This window comes from Artemia sp. Qi Xiang Cuo, chromosome 19 (assembly GCF_049724085.1).
Source record: "Artemia sp. Qi Xiang Cuo chromosome 19, ASM4972408v1, whole genome shotgun sequence".
Classification (NCBI taxonomy): domain Eukaryota; kingdom Metazoa; phylum Arthropoda; class Branchiopoda; order Anostraca; family Artemiidae; genus Artemia; species Artemia sp. Qi Xiang Cuo.
Window position 1 is genome coordinate 32,068,258 of NC_142812.1, and position 19,686 is coordinate 32,087,943.

At 35.5% G+C, this 19,686-nt stretch overlaps 1 protein-coding gene across 1 annotated transcript in view; it reads right to left on the reverse strand.

The window, feature by feature from the left end:
* The window catches only part of LOC148940735 (DNA-directed RNA polymerase II subunit RPB9-like), a 37,259-nt gene extending 19,470 nt beyond the window's left edge, over positions 1–17,789 (reverse strand). The window contains exons 1-2 of the mRNA XM_089105652.1: positions 17,697–17,789; positions 2,504–2,558 (exon numbers count right to left, since the gene is read on the reverse strand). Coding sequence (XP_088961778.1) covers positions 2,504–2,558; positions 17,697–17,743 — 102 coding nt within the window. The 5' untranslated portion in view covers positions 17,744–17,789. The remainder of the gene's footprint in view (positions 1–2,503; positions 2,559–17,696) is intronic.
* Between the last annotated feature and the right edge of the window lie 1,897 nt (positions 17,790–19,686).

Below are 19,686 nucleotides of genomic sequence, written 5' to 3' on the forward strand. Positions count from 1 at the left end.
TGTGTCAATGCAACCCCCAATGGCCCGGGGACCGGCGTTGTAACTATTGCTCTGGGGGCATATATCGTTTTTATGGAAGGGATGCTTGTATAAACTTCGGAGAGGGTTCATTTGATTGCAATTCAAAAGTCCTCGTTCACTTTTTAAGAGTCAAAAGAGATTGGAGGGCAACTAGCCCCGTCCCCTCCACGCCCTAAATGCTTCAGATAAAAATTTTGAGATAGACATTTTGTTAAAAATAGTTCAAAGTTCAGATATCAAAAACTCCGGTGTTGACACATCCCTCCAGGGCCCGAGGGAAGGCGTTGTAAGTTATGTCCTGGGGGTATATATGGTTGTTATGGTATGAATGCTCACATAAACTTCATAGAGGGCTCATTTATTTTATTTATGACCGTTTTTCCAATCATGACAGGGTATACCCCTCCCATGTAAAATCTCCCCTGGAAAGTTTTCTCTCCACAGGAAATTATCCACCCTGGGAAATCCCCCCCCCTAAATTACCCTCCAAAAAATTCGTATATTTTCCAATAAGAAACACTGTATGTAAACAATGGGCAAATTACGTAACTTACAGCCCTTTCCCCTTATCGAACCTTTCAACTATGCTGAATCAGGTAGATGGCTCAAAATTTTGATCAGATGTTATTGAGAGAAAAGAAGCTTGGGAGGGGGGCTAGAAGCCCTCCAACATTTTTGGTCACTTGAAAAGGGCACTAGAACTTTCATTTCCGTTCGAACGAGCCATCTCTCGATATTCTAGGACTATTGGTTCGGTACGATCAAACCATAGAAAAAAAAAATCAGACTAGCGAACACACATCCGTGATCTTTCTTCTGATAAAAAATACCAAATTCCAAAACTTTGTACATAGGAGCTTGAAACCTCCACAGCAGGGTTCTCTGATACGGTAAATCTGTGTCTCATGGTTTTCAAAAGATTGTTTGACTTTCAGGGGGTGTTTCCCCTTTTTTAGAAAATCAGGCAAATCTTTTCAGGCTCGTAGCTTTTGACGGGTAACATTAAACTTAATGAATTTTAAATATCTGGAATCAAAAAAAAAAAAAATCTTTTAATGCATCAATTAGTTATACAAATTTTAAGTTTCGGCTACTGTTGGGCCGAGTCACTCCTTACTTACCGTTCGTTACCATGAACCATTTGACAGAGTTGATTGCAGATTAAAAACGTTGAAAAATGAGAAGAAATATCCAACAAAGGCCAATTCCCGCAGTTTTAATTGTTACTGACAGTTTTTTAGGTTATGAAAACAAAACAGAACTGTTAACTCGCAAAAATTTATCATGAACTAATCTTTGAAACATATTAAATTGGCGGGATGGGAAATTGCAAAAACTGGATCAAACAAAAGTCGTTAGTAACGTTCTCTATTGGCTCGCGGAAACACAATTGTTAATAAATTGTTACTTATAATATTTACAAGAAGGCGAAAAACAGGCCTAAATTGTATATACTGAGATGTTACGTGAACCCATTTCATAGTTTTTTCAGATGGTAGAATTCAGAAAACAAATTAGGGGTTTCGTAAAGAAAATAATCATAATTAACGTGTCTATATTCGTCACGAATCACGAACTTTTACAGTCAGTCATAAATATCGAAATACTTATGAAAGCTTTGGTATATTTCTTGGCTTAAAGCTCATATTCATAACCACTGTAAAGAACGCCAAATTTATTTTCTGTCTTGTCATGAGAAGTTGAAAGGTTTTCAGCCAACAAGGTGTGTGAACAACAGTACAGCCGGCTGGACATATTTTAGCAATAAGAATGGAATATGGCAGACGGATTACACAATGGGAACAAAAAAAAATGTGTAAAACATCATGCATTTCAGGCACAATCATGTTCAGTACTGTTCAAGACAAAAAAGTGAAAATATTTTAAATTTATTTTGTCTTCAGTAAAGTGCAAATTATGTTCTGGTCTTGAGAAGGCATGGGGGTTGTCATCCCTACTCATGTGTCCGCCATGTGTCCTACTCATATTCAGTCTTAAAGAGACTTACATCACCAGGAAGTGTGAATTTTGTTTTTTTCCATTAATTGGAGCAGAATTTTCTAATTTAAGTTCTGGAACTTTCAAATTTAAGCAATGCATTTGTTCAGATGAATCTGCTTTAACACATTCATTTGCATATGTCAGTTTTTATTACTAGTCAAACCACAAATTCTTGATTGATCTTGATAATCTAGTCCCCTGGAGAGTTTGCTACTTGACGATTTGTCATTAACCCATGTCGTTGGCAAGATAGAAAGGATGGGAATTGAAAAATAAGTTTTAAGTGCTGCACAGCCTTAATTTTTATGCTTTTTGTTCTGAGTCAATCAGCAAAGAGGTCCTCTATGTACCTTTCCTCAATCAAATTAATCAGATTTCATTTTTCTTGGGAGCACACACTTTTTTTTCCTTTCAAGACATTTTTTTAACACTGAAAAAAATTCTTGTGATACACTGCATAGAAAAGTCATAAAACACTTACAGCATAAAGCAGAACTCGATTTTCACGGTCTTCTCTTGGATAAAGCATGTTATTGCTAAAAAACAAAAATAATTATAATAGTATTGATCAATACCATTCTCGAAATATTTTATTTCATAAACTGAAAAGCAAACTAGCAGGAATAGCAAAAGATCATGTGAAAAAAGAGCACTTTCAAATATGACATTCTAATTAAGATAGCCTATTGTGCTCCAAAAACTATTTTCTACCCACTACTTAGACATTATAACCTAAAATAATGTAATAATATTAACTCTAATTAGAAATACAGTCAACCTTAGGAGAAATTCTTCTCATCTTCATATGTGTAAACCCAACTTCAGTCATGACTCATTGCTCAACCAGTTAGGACCATAGAACTTGCTAATGCCTACTCTATGACTGATCTAATGAAATGAATGAAGTTTGGTTATTGCTAAGTTATCTGTATAAGCTGTTATACAATGAAAACTTTATACAATCTGGTAAAAGACAACTGAAAATATAAGCCTTTTTCTAAACAAAACTCAAGAATGGAGATCATTAGCTATTATTCCTCCAAAGTGATTTAAAGCTAAAACTTTTCATGATATGGGATTAAAGCAATAGTACAGCGGAAAAAAGGACTGATGGAGGACTTGTGCTTTCTTTTTTTTTCAGTAAGTCAGTTTTAGCTATTAATAAGTTTTGATGGGCAAGGAAAAATAAAATAAAAGGAGTCATCCACATATTGATTCTAGCGAGCATATGGCTTCAAGTGCAGCATCTTACTATGTTTGAGCTTCTGTACCATGCTTGTGCCTTGCCTATGTGTTGCTTTATTTTGTAGGTAGCCTAGGTCATTAAATTGTATTAATACAAACATTGCATGGTATCAGAAGTGAGATTCTCCAAATTACCATGGATGTGCAACAGCCTCCTATAAATTGGGGCTCTAGTTCTCTTGCAGAGGAATCAATTTGAGCAATGTGCACAACTCATGTTTACTGCACCTCTGTCAGGGAAAACTAAAACATCTTTGTGCGGTTACCTCCTAATTTGGATAGGCGGAAAGGGCAGATAAATTTCCAATACTTTTGGATTTGAGAATGGTTATGCCCAAAAGATAAAGCCTCTCCTTGCACAGTTTCGGAAATATGCTAGCCCAAAGGAAAATACTCTCTTTACTAGGTTTCTTTTTCAAAAGCAGGACCAGTTAGAAGGCGAAAGTGTGGAAAAATACATTACTGACTTAAAGACATTAGCAAAACCTTGCCTTTACAAGAAACCTGATGAGATGATTCGTGATCAAATTGTCTGTGGAATGAGAAACCAGGCAGTCAGGGAAAGACTCCTGGCTGAAGGGGATTCATTGACTTAAGAAAATGCGGAAACAAGATGCAGAACCCACGAAACGACCCAGGCTCAAAGTCCTTCAGCGGGAACAAATCTGTATCTATCAAACAAGAAATAGATACTGTTACTCGTAACTCACCCTGAAGTAACTTCTGCAGTCAGAGAGAATTCACAAGCAATGCCCCAAAAAGTAAAGAATGCTACTTTTATGGTAGAGCATATTAGCTAAACATGTTTGCCCAGCAAAAGGAAAAATTTGCTCCCACTACAAAAAGTCAAATCATTTTGCAAAAGTCTGTAGGAGCAAGATTGTGAGTGTAATAGATGAAGGAATCCAGCAAACAGGCACAGTCCCAGAAGAAGATGATACAGTATTCTTGTATGGTATTAATCCGAAGAGTGAGAAGCAATTGTAACCCTGGTAATAAACGACCAGCTACCTGCTTGCTTCAAGCTAGATACAGGTGCCCAAGCTAATATCATTCCTAAATCAATCTTTGATCAGCTAAATCCTAAACCAAAGCTTCATCCGACTAGTCAAAGATTCAACAGCTATTGTGATTCCAAGATACCTGTTGTTGGAGCTTGTGATTTACCGTGTAGCCATAAGTCCAACAAAGCTGTGACCCAAAAATTCTATATTGTTGACTCACCATCCACTCCCATTATTGGCTACAAGTCAAGCACCAACCTGGAATTTATTAAACTGATCCTAAATGTTATTTCAAGCAAATCCAATACCTGTATACAAGATCAGGACAAAATTGTCTTTGATGGTATTGGTTTTCTGTAGGGTGAATGCAGCACCATCAGAAAGGAATGTTCTGTACCAACTGCATGTCCTGCTTGAAGAGTTCCTGAAGCATTGAAGAGTAAACTGCTGCAGGAGCTGACACGCATAGAAAGAGATGGTACAATCAAGAAGGTTACTGAACCCACAGACTGGGTCAATTTAATGGTCATGGTAGAGAAAAAAGATGACAGTGTTTGATTATGAATAGATCCATTAGACTTAAACAAATGCATAAAGCGGCCTATTACCCAATACCAACACTAGAAGATGTAACATCAAAAGTTCATTGAGCTACTGTCTTTAGCAAACTGGATGCACGATCTGGGTATTGGTCACTTGCACTGTCTGAAAGTGCATCTTACATGATGACATTCAGCACCATATATAGAAGATGTCGATTTCTGAGAATGCCATTGGTCATAATTTCAACCCAAGATGAGTTTCAGGGGGGTATGGAAGAAACGTTTAAAAAGCTAAATGGATTCACAGTTATAATTGATGACGTCCTGGTATTTGGGGGAACCAAAGAGGAGCATGATGAGTAACTGAAAGCCCTCCTAGATTGAGCACTGAAGAAGAGAGTGAGGTTTAATAAGGAAAAATGCCAGATTGGTGTTGCCAATGTCTGTTACTTTGGACATATCATTGGAGCAGAAGGCACAAAGCTTGATCCAGAGAAAATAAAAGCTATCAATTAAATGCCCAGTCCTCAGACCCAAAAAGAGCTCATCGCCCTCTTAGGGATGCTGAATTATCTGGGAAAGTACATACCTAACTTGTCCACTCAAAACAAGACTCTACATAAAATTGCCGTCATATCAGTCTTTGACTATACCAGTAAAAACGTAGAATTGAAAGTTGATGCCTCAGGCCATGGCTTGGGAGCTCATCTTTGCTGTAATGGGAAAGTTGTGGCCTATGTATCTCTGGCACTGAGCAAGACTGAATAAAAATAATCATGACTTGAAAAGGAGCTTTATGCAATTGTCTATGGCTGGGCAAGCATTTTCACCATTACTAGTATGGAAAACGTGGAAGTGTCATTACTGATCATTGTCCACTGGAGACTATTGTTGCCAATCCAATCCACAAGGCCCCCCCTTGAGTACAGAGACTCATGTTGCAGCTTCAGCCTTGTGATGTCCACCTGCAATTTCATCCCAGACCAGATTATCATAGCCATTATTTTTAAGTTGACAAGCTGAGCAGCTTAACTACAAACACAGTAATTACTAAATTGAAAACTCATTTTGCTAGATATGGAACTTTGACATTCATATCAGATAATGGCCCATAGTGCTCCTCAGTAGAACTCCAAAGGTTTACAGAAGCCTGGGAATTCATGCACATCAAATCCAGCCCAATCTACCCACAGTCAAATGGCATAATTGAGAAATCAGTCCAGACTGTTAAGAACCTGATAACAAAGGCATCTGAAAATGGTGATGACCCCTACCCGGGATTACTAGAGTATAGAAATGCACCTGTTAGATGGCCTTGCTTCTCCAGCACAACTCCTTATGAATCAACAGTTGCAATCAACACTACCATGCATGGTCAATCATCTACAAAAGAAAGTAGTACCAGTCAAAGTATTTCTTAAATGTCAAGAGAGAATGCATGACAGCAAAAGCATTATTATGATAAATCAACTTTAGCTTTTAGGGGCTAAAGCAAAAGCTTTAGCCCCTTTTGAAGTAGGTGATAGTATCTATGTTCAAACTTCCCCACAAGGTGTTTGGAATCCAGCAATGGTGGTTGCTCATTCAGAGCAGCCAAGATCATATACAGTTAAAATAAAAGAGGGGTCAGTGATTAGAAGGAACAGAAAACACATTTGTGGTTGTTCACAATATAGTCCTGATGATCACCAATGTGCATCCAGGTCAGCTTTGCCACAAAAAAAATCTCCCACTAAGCTTGCTGGAACAGATTCCATGTCTCCAGCAGAATCACATCACGAATGGTGTAGCTCCCCCTTGTCCCAAACGTCACTAGCACCAATAGCAACAAATGTAGCACCTAGTGTCAGGACCTGTGCTATGACAGCGGTTTTCCTGAACCAACCAAAACATGAATTGAAAGAGCTATCAGCCCACCTAAAAGGCTCAACCTATAAGCAGAGTTGGTGTAAAGGCGCTTTGTATGCATGCCTTATGTGGGTACTTAAGTTATTAAAAGATATATAGAGAAGTAGTTATATAAGTAGTAGTGCATAAAGAAAGTAGTAGAGCATAAAAGAAGCAACGTTTGTGCCTACTTATATCTACCTTTTTGAAGGTAGTCAATAATGTTGTGTAAGCCAGCTGAGCTCAGTTCTAGTGACTGCTTAGTGTTTGCCTCAAAGAAGTGTCAGTCGTTTATAAGGATAAAAGAAAGAAAATGCAGCATCCTGCTATGCTTGTGCTTCTGTACCATGCTTATGCTTATATAATGCTTGTGCATACTCTGTGCTTACGTTTGTACCATGCTTGTGCCTTGCCTGTGTGTTGCTTTATTTTGTTGGTAGCCTGGGTCATTAAATTGTATTAACACAAACATTGCAAAAAACACCACAAATATGTCAGGCAGTCTGGATATTTCGAAGCCAGCAATAACTCAGGTTTCATTACTGACATTATCAGAAGACTTTGCAAACATGATGGACATCATGCACAAAACTTGTAGAGCAGTCCAGTTTAGTTGATTGAGTTCTGTGAGAGAGGCAAGAAAAATATTGTATGAAAAAAATTGTGTCTTAAATTGATGGGCATCATTTCATTGGTACCAGTCACAGTTCTACCATGCCTACAGTTTGAACATCTGGGTGGTAGGAAAGAGAAGTTTACTTGTGATGAATGGATTGGGGAACTAGCAAGTGAGCCCCCCTCTTCCAGAACTTCCAGAAATGTTAAGAAATGAGTGATTTATTGAATGTGTTTAGTTTATTTATTGATTAATAATCTTTTTTTCGCTTGGTTTAGTCAAATAGATAACAAGAAGTTGATAAAGATGAATTTGAAATGTGTTGGTTATTGCTGCTTTTTATTTGTGTGTAAATAATTTCATATTTTTGCTAATGCTTTGAGTGGGTGGTAGCAGGCTGATGTCTTGTTGAATGGTCTTGTTTTTGTCATGAAGCATTCATTAATTTTTTTTTTAATTCTATATCCACTTCGATAGAACATCCAGTGTTTGTGCTTTAGTACATTTTCCTGTTTTCTCATCCTTTATTTTCTTTTTGTTTGTTTTTATCAGGATTTTCTCTGCTCTTTGTTGGTTAGCCTGCTGCATAGTAAGGTTATTTTTGTAAATTTCCACTCTCCTGGTTTATCAAACAGTTTGTGGTAATGAACTGTAAGTAAGGAGCAACCCCTCAATAGTAACTGAAACTCAAAAAACGAAAATTTTGATACCAATAGATACATCAAAAGAATCAGATTTTAATACTGATCTCAAATATATAAGTTTCATCAAGTTTAATTTTAAGCTATGCGCCTGAGAAAATTTGCCTGATTTTCGCAAAAAGGGGGAACAGCCCCTAAAAGTCATAGAACCCTAATGAAAACCACACCCTCAAATTCAGCATATCAGAGAACCCTACTTTAGAGGTTTCAAGATCATATCTGCAAAAATGTGGAATTTTGTATTTTTTGCCAGAAGAAAGATCACAGATATGTGTTTATTTGATTTGTTTTTTTTTTCCAGGGGTGATTGTATCAACCCAGTGGTCCTAGAATATCGTGGAAGGGCTCATTCGAACGGAAATTAAAAGTTCTAGTGCCCTTTTTAAGTGACCAAAAAACATGGAGGACAACAAGGCCCCCTCCCATGCTCATTTTTTCCCAAATTCACCCAATCAAAATTTTTAGATAGCCATTTTGACATGATTGACATGAGATGTTCAGCATGGTCAAAAATATAATAAATATGTCTTTTAGGATGACTTAATCCCCCAAAATCCCAAGGGGGAGGGCTGAAAGTTATGAACTTTTGCCCAATGTTTACATATAGTATTGGTTATTGGGAGGTATACAGACGTTTTCAGGAGGGATTTTTTCTGGTAGTGGGGGGGCCGGGGTTATGTGGGAGGTTCTTTCTAAGGAGACAATTTCCATGGGGGAAGGAACATTGATATGAAAGGGGCGCCAGATTTCCCAGCATTTCTGACACATGTCAGAAAATATGGCAGGCAGCTGCCACCCCCACCACCATCCCATTTCAAGGCCTGCCACTGGAACTTCCCCTCCTATTTAACAAATGCATAGCCCGATTGTGTATACTCAATGAAATTTCCTTAGGTCAGCTCTTTTCTTCCTGCTGATGTAGGGTAAAAGTACAAATGATCCAACAGTTTTGTAAAAAAACACTTTTTCTACTCCAGAAGGCTTAATTTCAAGACTTTTGGGTTGAAAAGGGTTTCAGTATGTAGAAAGAATATCTACAGTACAAATCTAACTGTTTAATTAGAAGTTTGAAGTTTTATCAGAATAGTGTACAAAACTCCAATTTTCTTAAATTGGAGCGTTTTCACCTACAAATTTGACAGAACAAAAAAGTTACATGTTTTTGACATAAGTCAGAACCCAATTCAACATATGTCAAAATACTTGGGGAGCATTTGTGGGCGGATACTGGTGGATTCGACATGCCTATTTTTTACTTTATTTCTTTGTTTCTCTTCAACTTTTTTTGGATGTGTAAATGTATAAAATACTATTCAGATAGTGGAAGCAAAAAACTGAAAAAATTGCCTCAAGTATAGGGACAAAATTGGATAATCATATGGAGTGTAATTGTGTGACTTAGGTCTCTATAATATAATGTGTGATATAATAGTGTGACACAGGTCTCTTTATAAAAACTATCTGGAATGGCCCACTTTCTCTCAGCTTTGATGGTCCAGCAAAGATTTCTTTGCTGTTCACAGTCAAAGTTCTGTCAAAACATTTCAAAACTAATCTACCAGTTTAATCCACTTTAGAAATTTTTGCTTTGACTATCCTTTGTCTGAAAAGTCCAGAATTCTTGAAATATGCATGTTCTACTTAAGATTATTAGAAGTTTGTGACACCAAGGAATTTAACAGGTTTCATTAGCATTTTGGGTGGGATAGAAATTCCATGCTAATTAGGGGGGTTCAGAGAGAATATTTTGTATTTCACAGCTTTGGATCTATTTGAAAGATGTATAAAATTTACTAAGAGAGGGTGTACTTCAAATTTATTCTATGATAAATGAATTATGCTGTTCTGATCAAATAAAGCAAATGCTTTGAAACATAAACATAGCTTACGACCAAGCGCCAGTTACCCTGATTATAAAACAATCCAGCATCAAATCAGTAAAATTACAATTGAAAAAAAAAACTTTTTTAATGAGAAATATTATTATAAATAATAATCATCAAAATCTCTTGTTGTTAAGAAAGTACCTGTTAATTTTATAACAATGTTTTTGTCAGAGGACCCTTGAATTTCGACACCAATTGTTTCTCATATAAATTATATGTTCAGTGAAGTTTTGACTGAGTCACCTATACTTTGACAGGGCCTGTTGCTGTCTATAAATTTCAACTAGGTTACTACAAGATATTCTCAAAAGAAATGAATCTCATAATGAAAGCCAATATTTACATTTGAATTTGGCTCAAGGAACATTTTTAGTCAGTCTGGTATTGCATTACATTAGACAAAAATTTTCAATACCTGGAACATAGTTTTGTCAATATAATATTAGCTGCCATTTTAACTTAATTTTATCAAGAAAACCAATATGGCTACATTTTAGAGAAGATCAGATGTATCTTGATGCATTGGTGCTTATCCCAACTTCTAGTTTGCCAAAAATAACCAAGTAATGACAGTTTGGACACTACATAGCTAAAACATTGTTGGTGGCTCATTTTGTGTTGAAAACAGGAAACTGATTGAATTGACTATTCATTTCTTGTCTGGGTGTATTGGATATAGTGTCCACGTTTTGCAATGTCAAAATATAACAATGGCTTCAAGAGATAGTGTTCAAGTCACAACTAAGCAGAATTATCCTGTTTTGAAGGAAAATTTCAACAGTGGGCCCAAAATTGCACTGTTGAATCATTGGTGCCTTTACCCTATTCTTGCTTGTTTGTTCTTAACCTACATTAATATGAAGAAAAAAGTTGGACTGTGTAATATCATCAAGTATACATAATTCAGCACTAGGCTATTTATATGGGTAAATGTTTTGCTGTTCATATTATTGACTTACAAATAAAGTGAACATACCACTTGATGCCTTTTTTTATGCTCTTTCCTACCATAATAATCACTTTTGCCACAAATGAATTTAATCCCCACCCCTATACAGGGTATATATTTGCACATAAGGCAGACAGAGTAAAGTTTAAACTTACCATGGTAAATTTTTAGTGGGCCTTATAATTTAGCAAAGATGAAAGCAAGAACCTCATTTCATGCCTTTTTTATGCTCTTTCACAATTCAATTATTACTTCTGGGGCTACTTGCATCTTGAGCCCTTAAAGCATTTGAGCCCAAAGGCATTTTATATGAATAACAAAAAAGCATCAAATGATGTTTTTGCTTTCATCCTAGCTAAATTATATGGCCCAGTGCAAATTTACCATGAAATTTACCCACCCCTACCCCCCTAATGGGCAAATATATACCTAGATTTGGAATGAACCCTGAATTGTTGACAGCAAAGTTTCAAAATGCAACATTCAGCACTATTTTTGTCAACAGCATTCAAAAAACTTGAGACAGTACTATTTAAAGTCCTTAATAAATGAGGTTTAAATTCTTATAATTTAAAGGTAAATTTCTAGTGGGCCACATAATTTACCTAAGATGAAAGTGAAATTATTTTTTAATGCCTTTTTCATGCTCTTTTATAATTCAAGAATTGCTTCTGTGGCCAGTTGCATCTTGAGCCCTTAAAGGGGCCCCAAAGGTATTTCATTTTTGTAACCACACAAACAAGTTATCAATACTAGTTAAGTTATTGAAAACTGGTTGAAAACATATCACTAGTTTATAAATAAGTTGTTCAAAAGTAACATATTCCAAAGATATTTATTTATAACAATAGAAACCTCATTTATTAGGCACCTCAAATATAAACCGTTTTCCAACTGTTTCAAGTTTTTCAAATGCCATGACCAAAAATAGCACTGAATTTTGCAATTCAACCCTTTGCCATCAACAATTCATATTATATTCCAATTCAGGATATATATTTGCACATTACAGGGATGGCTTTGGGTAAATTTCATGGTAAATTTGCAGTTGGCCATATAAATTAGCTAGGATGAATGAGGAAACATCATTTGATGCTTTTTTATGCTCTTTCATTATTCATATAAATACCTTTGGGGCCCCTTTAGGGGCTCAAGATACAACTAGCCCCAGAAGCAATTCTTGAATTATGAAAGAGCATAAAAAAACCACTAAATGACATTTTCACTTCCATTTTAGCTGAATTGTGTGGCCCAGTAGAAATTTACCCTAAGTATTTTTGGAATACATTACTCTTGAACAACCTATTTATAAACTAGCAATATGTTTTTAAACACTTTTCAATTACTTAACTAGTGTTGATAATTTCTTTGTGTGGTTACAAAAATGAAAGGTAAAATTCTACTTTAGCTACTTTTGGCTATCTTGCAAAAGGGGTTGGGTTAGGAAAACAAAGCTATCAGGGATGGGTCTACAGGCTAAAGTATGTCACAGGAAGGTATTTTGAAGTACCTACCTCCACTCCCTCTCCCTCTAGAGGGTCCTGACCTATGATGACCTTTAAAAATCTGTGTGTTATAAAATTGAAACTTTGCAAAATAGATCCTCTGCTTAAATGAAGTACAACAAAATTATTTTCAGGTTTAAAACTTTGCTCAACACCAATCTATAAGGTTTTGAAAATATACAAATAAATTTCCTAAATGTTGAAGAAAAAAATAACACTGATTTGGCTATGAGTTCTACTCAAATAACAGGAATTGCATTTTCAGAACTAAAGTCAGAAAAAAAGAAACTGATAACTGAAAATTAAGGCAAAATGTTTTTTTTTTAAATTTCAATAGGCGACCTATCATGTAGGCAAATTTCAGGACCCTCTAGAGCAGGGGTTCCCAAACTTTTTTTTACTCTAGAGCACATTCTAATATATTGGTAGGGTGGCGGGCACCACCTATTTTAAATCAACAAACTCCTTCCATAACTTGTTGTTTTCCCATAATTTATTTTTTTATTTTCTTATAGTCATAATGTATTAATAAATAATAAACAAAATTGTTTCAAAATAATGAAATTATTTGGCATTTTTTCAAATTGCATATATATAGAGAAATGTATTTACAAAACGTAAAGAAAGTAAACAAAACACACAAATGAAAAGAAAATATTTAATTAAAAAATATAATAAAGTCAATGTGATCTTTGGCATTGCATTTCATTGGCCAGAGCTTCATAATTAGGAGCATATGACAATAATCCTGTTAGCAGACAATCATAAAGATGCTTATCTGTGAGTCAAGATCTATATCTTGATTTTATTAAGTTCATGTTTGAAAACAATGATTTGCATAAATATGTTGAACCAAAAAATTATTCAATTTTATATGCCAATTTTTTCAACAACGGGAACTTTTCTCTATCCACTGCATTCCAAAAGTTCTCTGACATTAAGGATTTTAGCAAAATATCATTCGTAAAGTCCAAAATTCCTAACTCTAGTTCTTTTGTCTTTCCTTGAACAAAATCTGCAATACATGCGGCTATTTCCGTAATATTTATTTGGCAAGTAAAAGGATTGATACAGAAGGAAAATATTGGCTCAATATGTTTAAACTGCAAAAATCTCTCTTCAAACTGTTTTTTTAACTCTTGAAGATGCTTCATGAATAATGTCCCATTTAATTCACTGTCACTTAGCATTTTCTTCATATGTAAGGAATGCAAAAGAGAATTAATATGTAGATGTGATATAAATGGTGTGCATGTAACTGGACCACCATGTAACTGAACCACTGTGCAACTGAACCCCTGTATAACCAAACCCCCATGCAACTGAAACCTTGTATAACTGAACCACAGGGCAACTGAAACCCATTTAACTAGACCCTCATGTAACTAAACCCCATGCAACTCAAACCCATTTAACTGAACCCCCATGTAACTAAACCCCTGTGTAACTGAACCCCTGTACAACTGAACCCCTGTACAACTGTGCAACTGAACCACTGTGTAACTGTGGTTCATTTGAGCCACAGTTAATTCTACATTAATGACTGACTGATTTGGGATTTCTCACAGACATCATGGAAAATTTGAATTCTTTAAAATTGGAGTTACAGGGTAAAGACTAAAGCATATTGGAGATGATAAGCTCTGTAAAGTCATTTAAAGCTAAATTGGATTTGTTGATATTGGTTTAGGTTCCACTGTAACTGAACCACGGTGTAACTGAACCCCTGTAACTGAATTAACTATACAGTTAGTTCCACAAGCCAATTCTATTCAAGCAGCTCCTTAGCAACACCAACTTTTCAAGGGCCTGTTAGAAGACACTGAAGATAAAGAACATGATCTTACTCTGCATACTGAAGTACGTTGGCTCAGTAAAGGAAAGGTGCTTACAAGATTTGAGTTTAATTGAAGAAATAAAAACATTTATAAACAATAGAAAGGAAAATTATGATGAACTAGCTGAATCTGGCTGACTGATTTGGGATTTCTACCCCCCCCTCCACAAAAAGCATCCCTTAAGGAAAATACCCCACGGAAAATAACACCTCACAGAAAACGCCCCCCTCCCAGAAAATACCTACCTATGAAACCCCCCCCCCAAAAAAAAACCTCTTGCAGTTGGTTAGTCTCCAATCACTTTTGGCTTATAAAAAAGACTAGATTATCAAACAATTTCTTCCTCCCTCTTCCTGTTGTCTCTCTCTTGGAGCTAATTCTGTATTTATTTGAAGGCTCAATGAGAGCAGAGATGTATTGGCATCAAAATTCGCCCTTTGAGATATCTTCTAACTATTTTCATGATGTGTTCAAATGGCAAAATTTTAATACACAGAGCTTCCTGGTGGATAATACAATGGTAGGACATGAAGTTTGAAAATGAATCATCCTTCATGCAGAGGGCAATAAATCCTTTGTGTTTACCCATCATTGCTGGAGACCCATCAGTGATTATTGCAGACAGCTTGTGCAAAGGCATATTTATTGACTTGGCGCATGTTTTGAATGTATTATAAATATCCTCACCCCTTGTCTGTCCTTTCATAGGTAATATTTGTAACATTTCCTCTTTTACTGTGAAGTTACTAAACACCATTCTCACCATAACTGCTAACTGGGTGGTGTCTGATATATCTGTTGACTTGTCAAATTGTAGCAAAAACCAGTTACATATTTCCAAGTCAGTTTTTAACTGAGTTTGTATGTATGTTGAAATTCCATGTATTCTTCTTGTGACTGTGTTATTTGACAACTATAAGTCTCAAATATTGTTGAGACAATCTCACATTTGTTAGAAAATCCATCAAACAAACAATCAGTACAAGTCAAAAATAGCTCCTTAAACAACTCACCATCAATGAAAGGTTTCTTCTTTTTTGCAAGCATGTGAGATATTTTGAAAGAAGCAATAGTGGACTTTTTAGAATTTTCCGCATGTCTAGTGAAAACAGTCTGTTGTGCTGTTAGACTTAATTTTAGATTACAATTTTTTTTTTTTACTTCAGATTTAAGAGGATAATTCACATTAATAGTGCCATGATTTGTCTGAAAGTGTTGTTCAACATTAAGTTTTTTGGCACTGCAATGCTACTACCACACAACAAACAAACACATTTATTTTTCAAATTAACAAACAATATGATTCCTCACAGTCAGTGTTAAAATTATAGGTTTGCTGTCTTTTACTTGGTCCACTCATTTTTGGGCTAAAATAAATAAAACAAAAATTATAATTGAACTACAATATAATATCAATGTTATAGAGCAAGTCTGTTCTGTGTTATATGCATAAATATATTATAACAAGAACTATAACTATCTCCTCAACAAAATAGTTTATTCAAGATCATTGCTTATGAATACAATAAATAACACACCTTACTTTTAGCCTGTTAATTTTTTTTATAGAAAAATCCTAATTTGTGTTTCATCTGACAAGCATATCTCTTATGTAACTGTCACAACCCAAACAGGGCAGCATCAATCACAATGACAACAATGCAGTTCCAGGCAGGGAATGCTTTTTGTGCATCACACCATGCACACGTGGTAAACCCAAAGTGAGCTGATGATTGCTGAAGCAATCAGAGTTAATGTGCCTTGTGATTTGGCACCTTTGGCATTTATCAGATCAGTTTGTGGTGTTTGTTCCATTTGGGTTTTCTGTGTTTACAAGGTGTGATGTGCAAATGGCACTAGCCATTCCAGATTAGCACAAATAGTGCAGTCTGGCTTGCCCCTAGACGAGTTGGGACAAGTATTGAACATAGGCTATTTAATAAACCTAGCCAGTCAAAAAAAAAAAAAAAATGAAATTCTAACAAATTAATCAAAATAAATCATATTTTAAAATAATTTTTATGAAAAAAATTCTGTCTCTGTTGAATAGTGAGAGGTGGGCAAATACAAATTGTTCTGCGGGTGGTGGGAGTAATTTTATTTCTGATGTAAATGAGAGGTATGTTTAAACTTTCCCCCCACCCCCTAATGTGCAAATATATACCCCTGAATTGGTATGTATATGAGTGGGGGCTAAAATTTATTTCTGACAAAAATGATTATTATACTTGTAAAGAGCATGAAAAAAGGCATCAAGTGGTATAGCCTATTCACTTTAGTTGTAACTCAATAATATGATTTGGTAAATATTTACCTCTGTTTGCACATTTGGGGGGTGGGGGTGAAGCTTAAATTTACCTCTCATTTGCATAATAAATAAATTTTACCCCCCCCCCCCCCCTTCTCCTCCTCTCCCATGTGCAAAAATAGACCCTGAATTGGTGTATATAGGGGTGGAGGGAAAATTAATTTCTGACAAAAATGGATGTTATATTGGGAAAGATCATAAAAAAAGGCATTGAGTAGTATGTTTACATTATTTGTAAGTCAATAATATGAATTGCCAAAAATTTACCCAGCAGATTATCTACCTTTAGCCTAGATGTCCATTAGCAGAGCAGGGTGGGGGGATAAAGTTTTGGTGTGCCTTAAGGACTGATAAATCCTAGGGTAGGCAAGTATTTTATAATTTTTTATTTAGTTTTTAAATGTTAACTTACAGAAAGTGGAAATGCTCTATACTAAAACCAAAATACATTCTATGATTCTGAACATTCATCCACCTAGGAATATATCTCAAAGGCATTCTACATTTACAAAACATTCCAAGGTAAAATTCTACTTTAGCTACTTTTGGCGGTTGGCTATCTTGGGAAGGGGTTAGGTTAGGAAAATGAAACTCAGGGATGGGTCTACAGGCTAAAGTATGTCCTGGGAAGGTATTTTGAAGTACCTACCTCTGCTCCTTCTCCCTCTGGAGGGTCCTGAAATTTGCCTACATGACAAGTCTATACCCATTGAAATTTTGACAAAAGAACATTTTACCTTAATTTTCAGTTATCAGTTTCTTTTTCTCTGGCTGTAGCTCTGAAAATGCAATTTCAGTTATTTGAGCAGAATTTTAAGACATATAAATAGTTTATTTCCAAAATTTAGGAAATGTATTTGCATATCTTTAAAACCTTATAAATTGGGATTGAGCAAAGGTCTGAAGCTGAAAACAATTTTGTTGTACTTCATTTAAGCAGAAGATCTAGATTTATAAGGTTTCACTTCTATAACTCACATACTTTTAAAGGTCATCAAAGGTCAGGGCCCTCTAGAGGGAGAAGGAGTGGAGGTGGATACTTCAAAATATTTTCCCAGGACATACTTTAGCCTGTAGACCCATTGCTGAAAGTTTCATTTTCTTAACCTAACCCCTTTCCAAGATAGTCAAAAGTAGCTAAAGTAGAATTTTACCCATTCCAATGCTGCTATTTTTATCCATTTTTTTTTTACCATTCCTGGCAAAAGCGAATTCCAACAAATCCTGGTCCTCGACTCATTTTAGAGCGTGTTCTGGATTTTCAAAAAAAGTATTTCGTCACTACAGCATTGCCGCCACGCCGGATTGCTACCTAATTTGGTAATTGACGAGACCATAGAGAAAGAAAAAGGCTCCAACACTGAGTATGGCTATAGGAATTAGGATGTATAGTGCATCTCTGCTATCAACTGCGCCCATGGAAGGTCTGTAACCTATTGATCTGAAAGAAGATGAGAAGTCTGAGGAGCTTTTGCTATTAAAAAAGAGCAAAGGTGTCGTGATTCCTCTTAAAATTAATTATTTAATATTTAAATATTATTACTGAAAGTTTGCATTGAATTTAGATAAAATTTGTAAATGATAGTCTAAGAATAAAACTTTGTAAAGTGTTTTAATTTATTGCAAAAGCACTTGCATAGCTGAAACTGACGTGTAGTATGTGCTGAGAAAAAAGAACTTCAATTTAAATCTCCACTGAAATAGCGAAACAACTTAAGTATTTCTTCTCTAGATGGCATATAAGATAAGAGTTTCATTTATGATTCCGCCCATCTGAAGATGGGAGGAATACTTAGATAGATACATAGATAGATAAACTTTTATTTTCACCAAAATCTTTATGGCACTGCCAAATTTCTTTGGTATAGTCATATTAAAAAGCATCAGTTATATTATACAAACATAGTCACATTAAAAATTGAATACTTAACATAAGAAAAACTAATCAATCCCACTGATGTTCGTTGTACGTATTTACAAAACTAGGTATAAAACTTTTCGCTAACCACTGATGGGCACAGCGTACCGGCTGAAGTTTCTCAACAGGCACTGCAACCCTGCGCGGGAGTCGTGTTCTTTTGGATCAAGGGGGAAAAAGGGTTTTGTGAATTGGGTGGCTCAGAGATTTTCTTCCGAAATCCATGAAGGGTTTTCTTCTTCTTTTTTTCAGAGTTTGCATTTCAAACTTTGTCAGCAGCTCTTTATACGACATTTCTGCCTGCTTTGAAACTATTATTAGAGCTCTTTTCTGAGCTATTTCGATCCTGGCGCTTTGCTCAGTAGTCAGTCCAAAAGCCATACAGGAGCTGCATATTCAAGAATTGGGTGAATAAAAGATGTAAATATTCGGAGGAGGTGATCTGGAGGGGCGCCATGTTTCGACATAAGCTTGAGCATCTGCAGCCTAGCATTCCGCTTTTTTACTAGACTAGATGTGTGCTTCCCATTTTAAATCACTGGTAATAATGACTCCCAAGAGTTTAATTTTCCTTACTGTAAGAGAATCAGAGATAGTTGGTAGAAAATTTGGTTCAAAAGAATTTAAAAATGAAGTAGATAAAATTGAAGATTTACTGTCATTTACTTTCATATTTAAACTGGAAGCTTTAGTCTTCACATTATTAATTAAAATTTGAGCTATGCTACATTCATTTGCTTCACAAATTTCTCCAAGGGTAAGGTCGTTAACATATTTCCAGCGGTCTCCACAATCATTAGCGATATCATTGATCATAACTAGAAAAAGAATAGGACTTAGAATGGTACCTTGAGGTACACCACAAAAAACTGGCTCGGGTTCAGAGAAAGACTTCTTATATTTTAAAATTTGGAACCTATTTATTAAAAAACTCTGAATCACTTTCACGACAGCAACATTCGCTCTAAAATCAATTAATATCTTGAAAATTAAAATGTTATGATCAGTCAAATGCAACCCTTTTTAAAATCAATGGTTATTAAGTTTAGCTATTTACCAGGCTCATCAACATGCTTAAAAATAAAATGTAAAAGACTGACTAGATAATGGGATGTTGATGTATTCTTTCTGTTACCGTACTGATTAGGATCAAGGGGGGGGGGGTTCAACTTCAGCTTTTAGCCAATTTGCTACAAAACTTTTATATATTTTGCTGAATAAGGCGGTCAAAGTAATTTGCCTCACACCATCGAAATTAAGTTCAG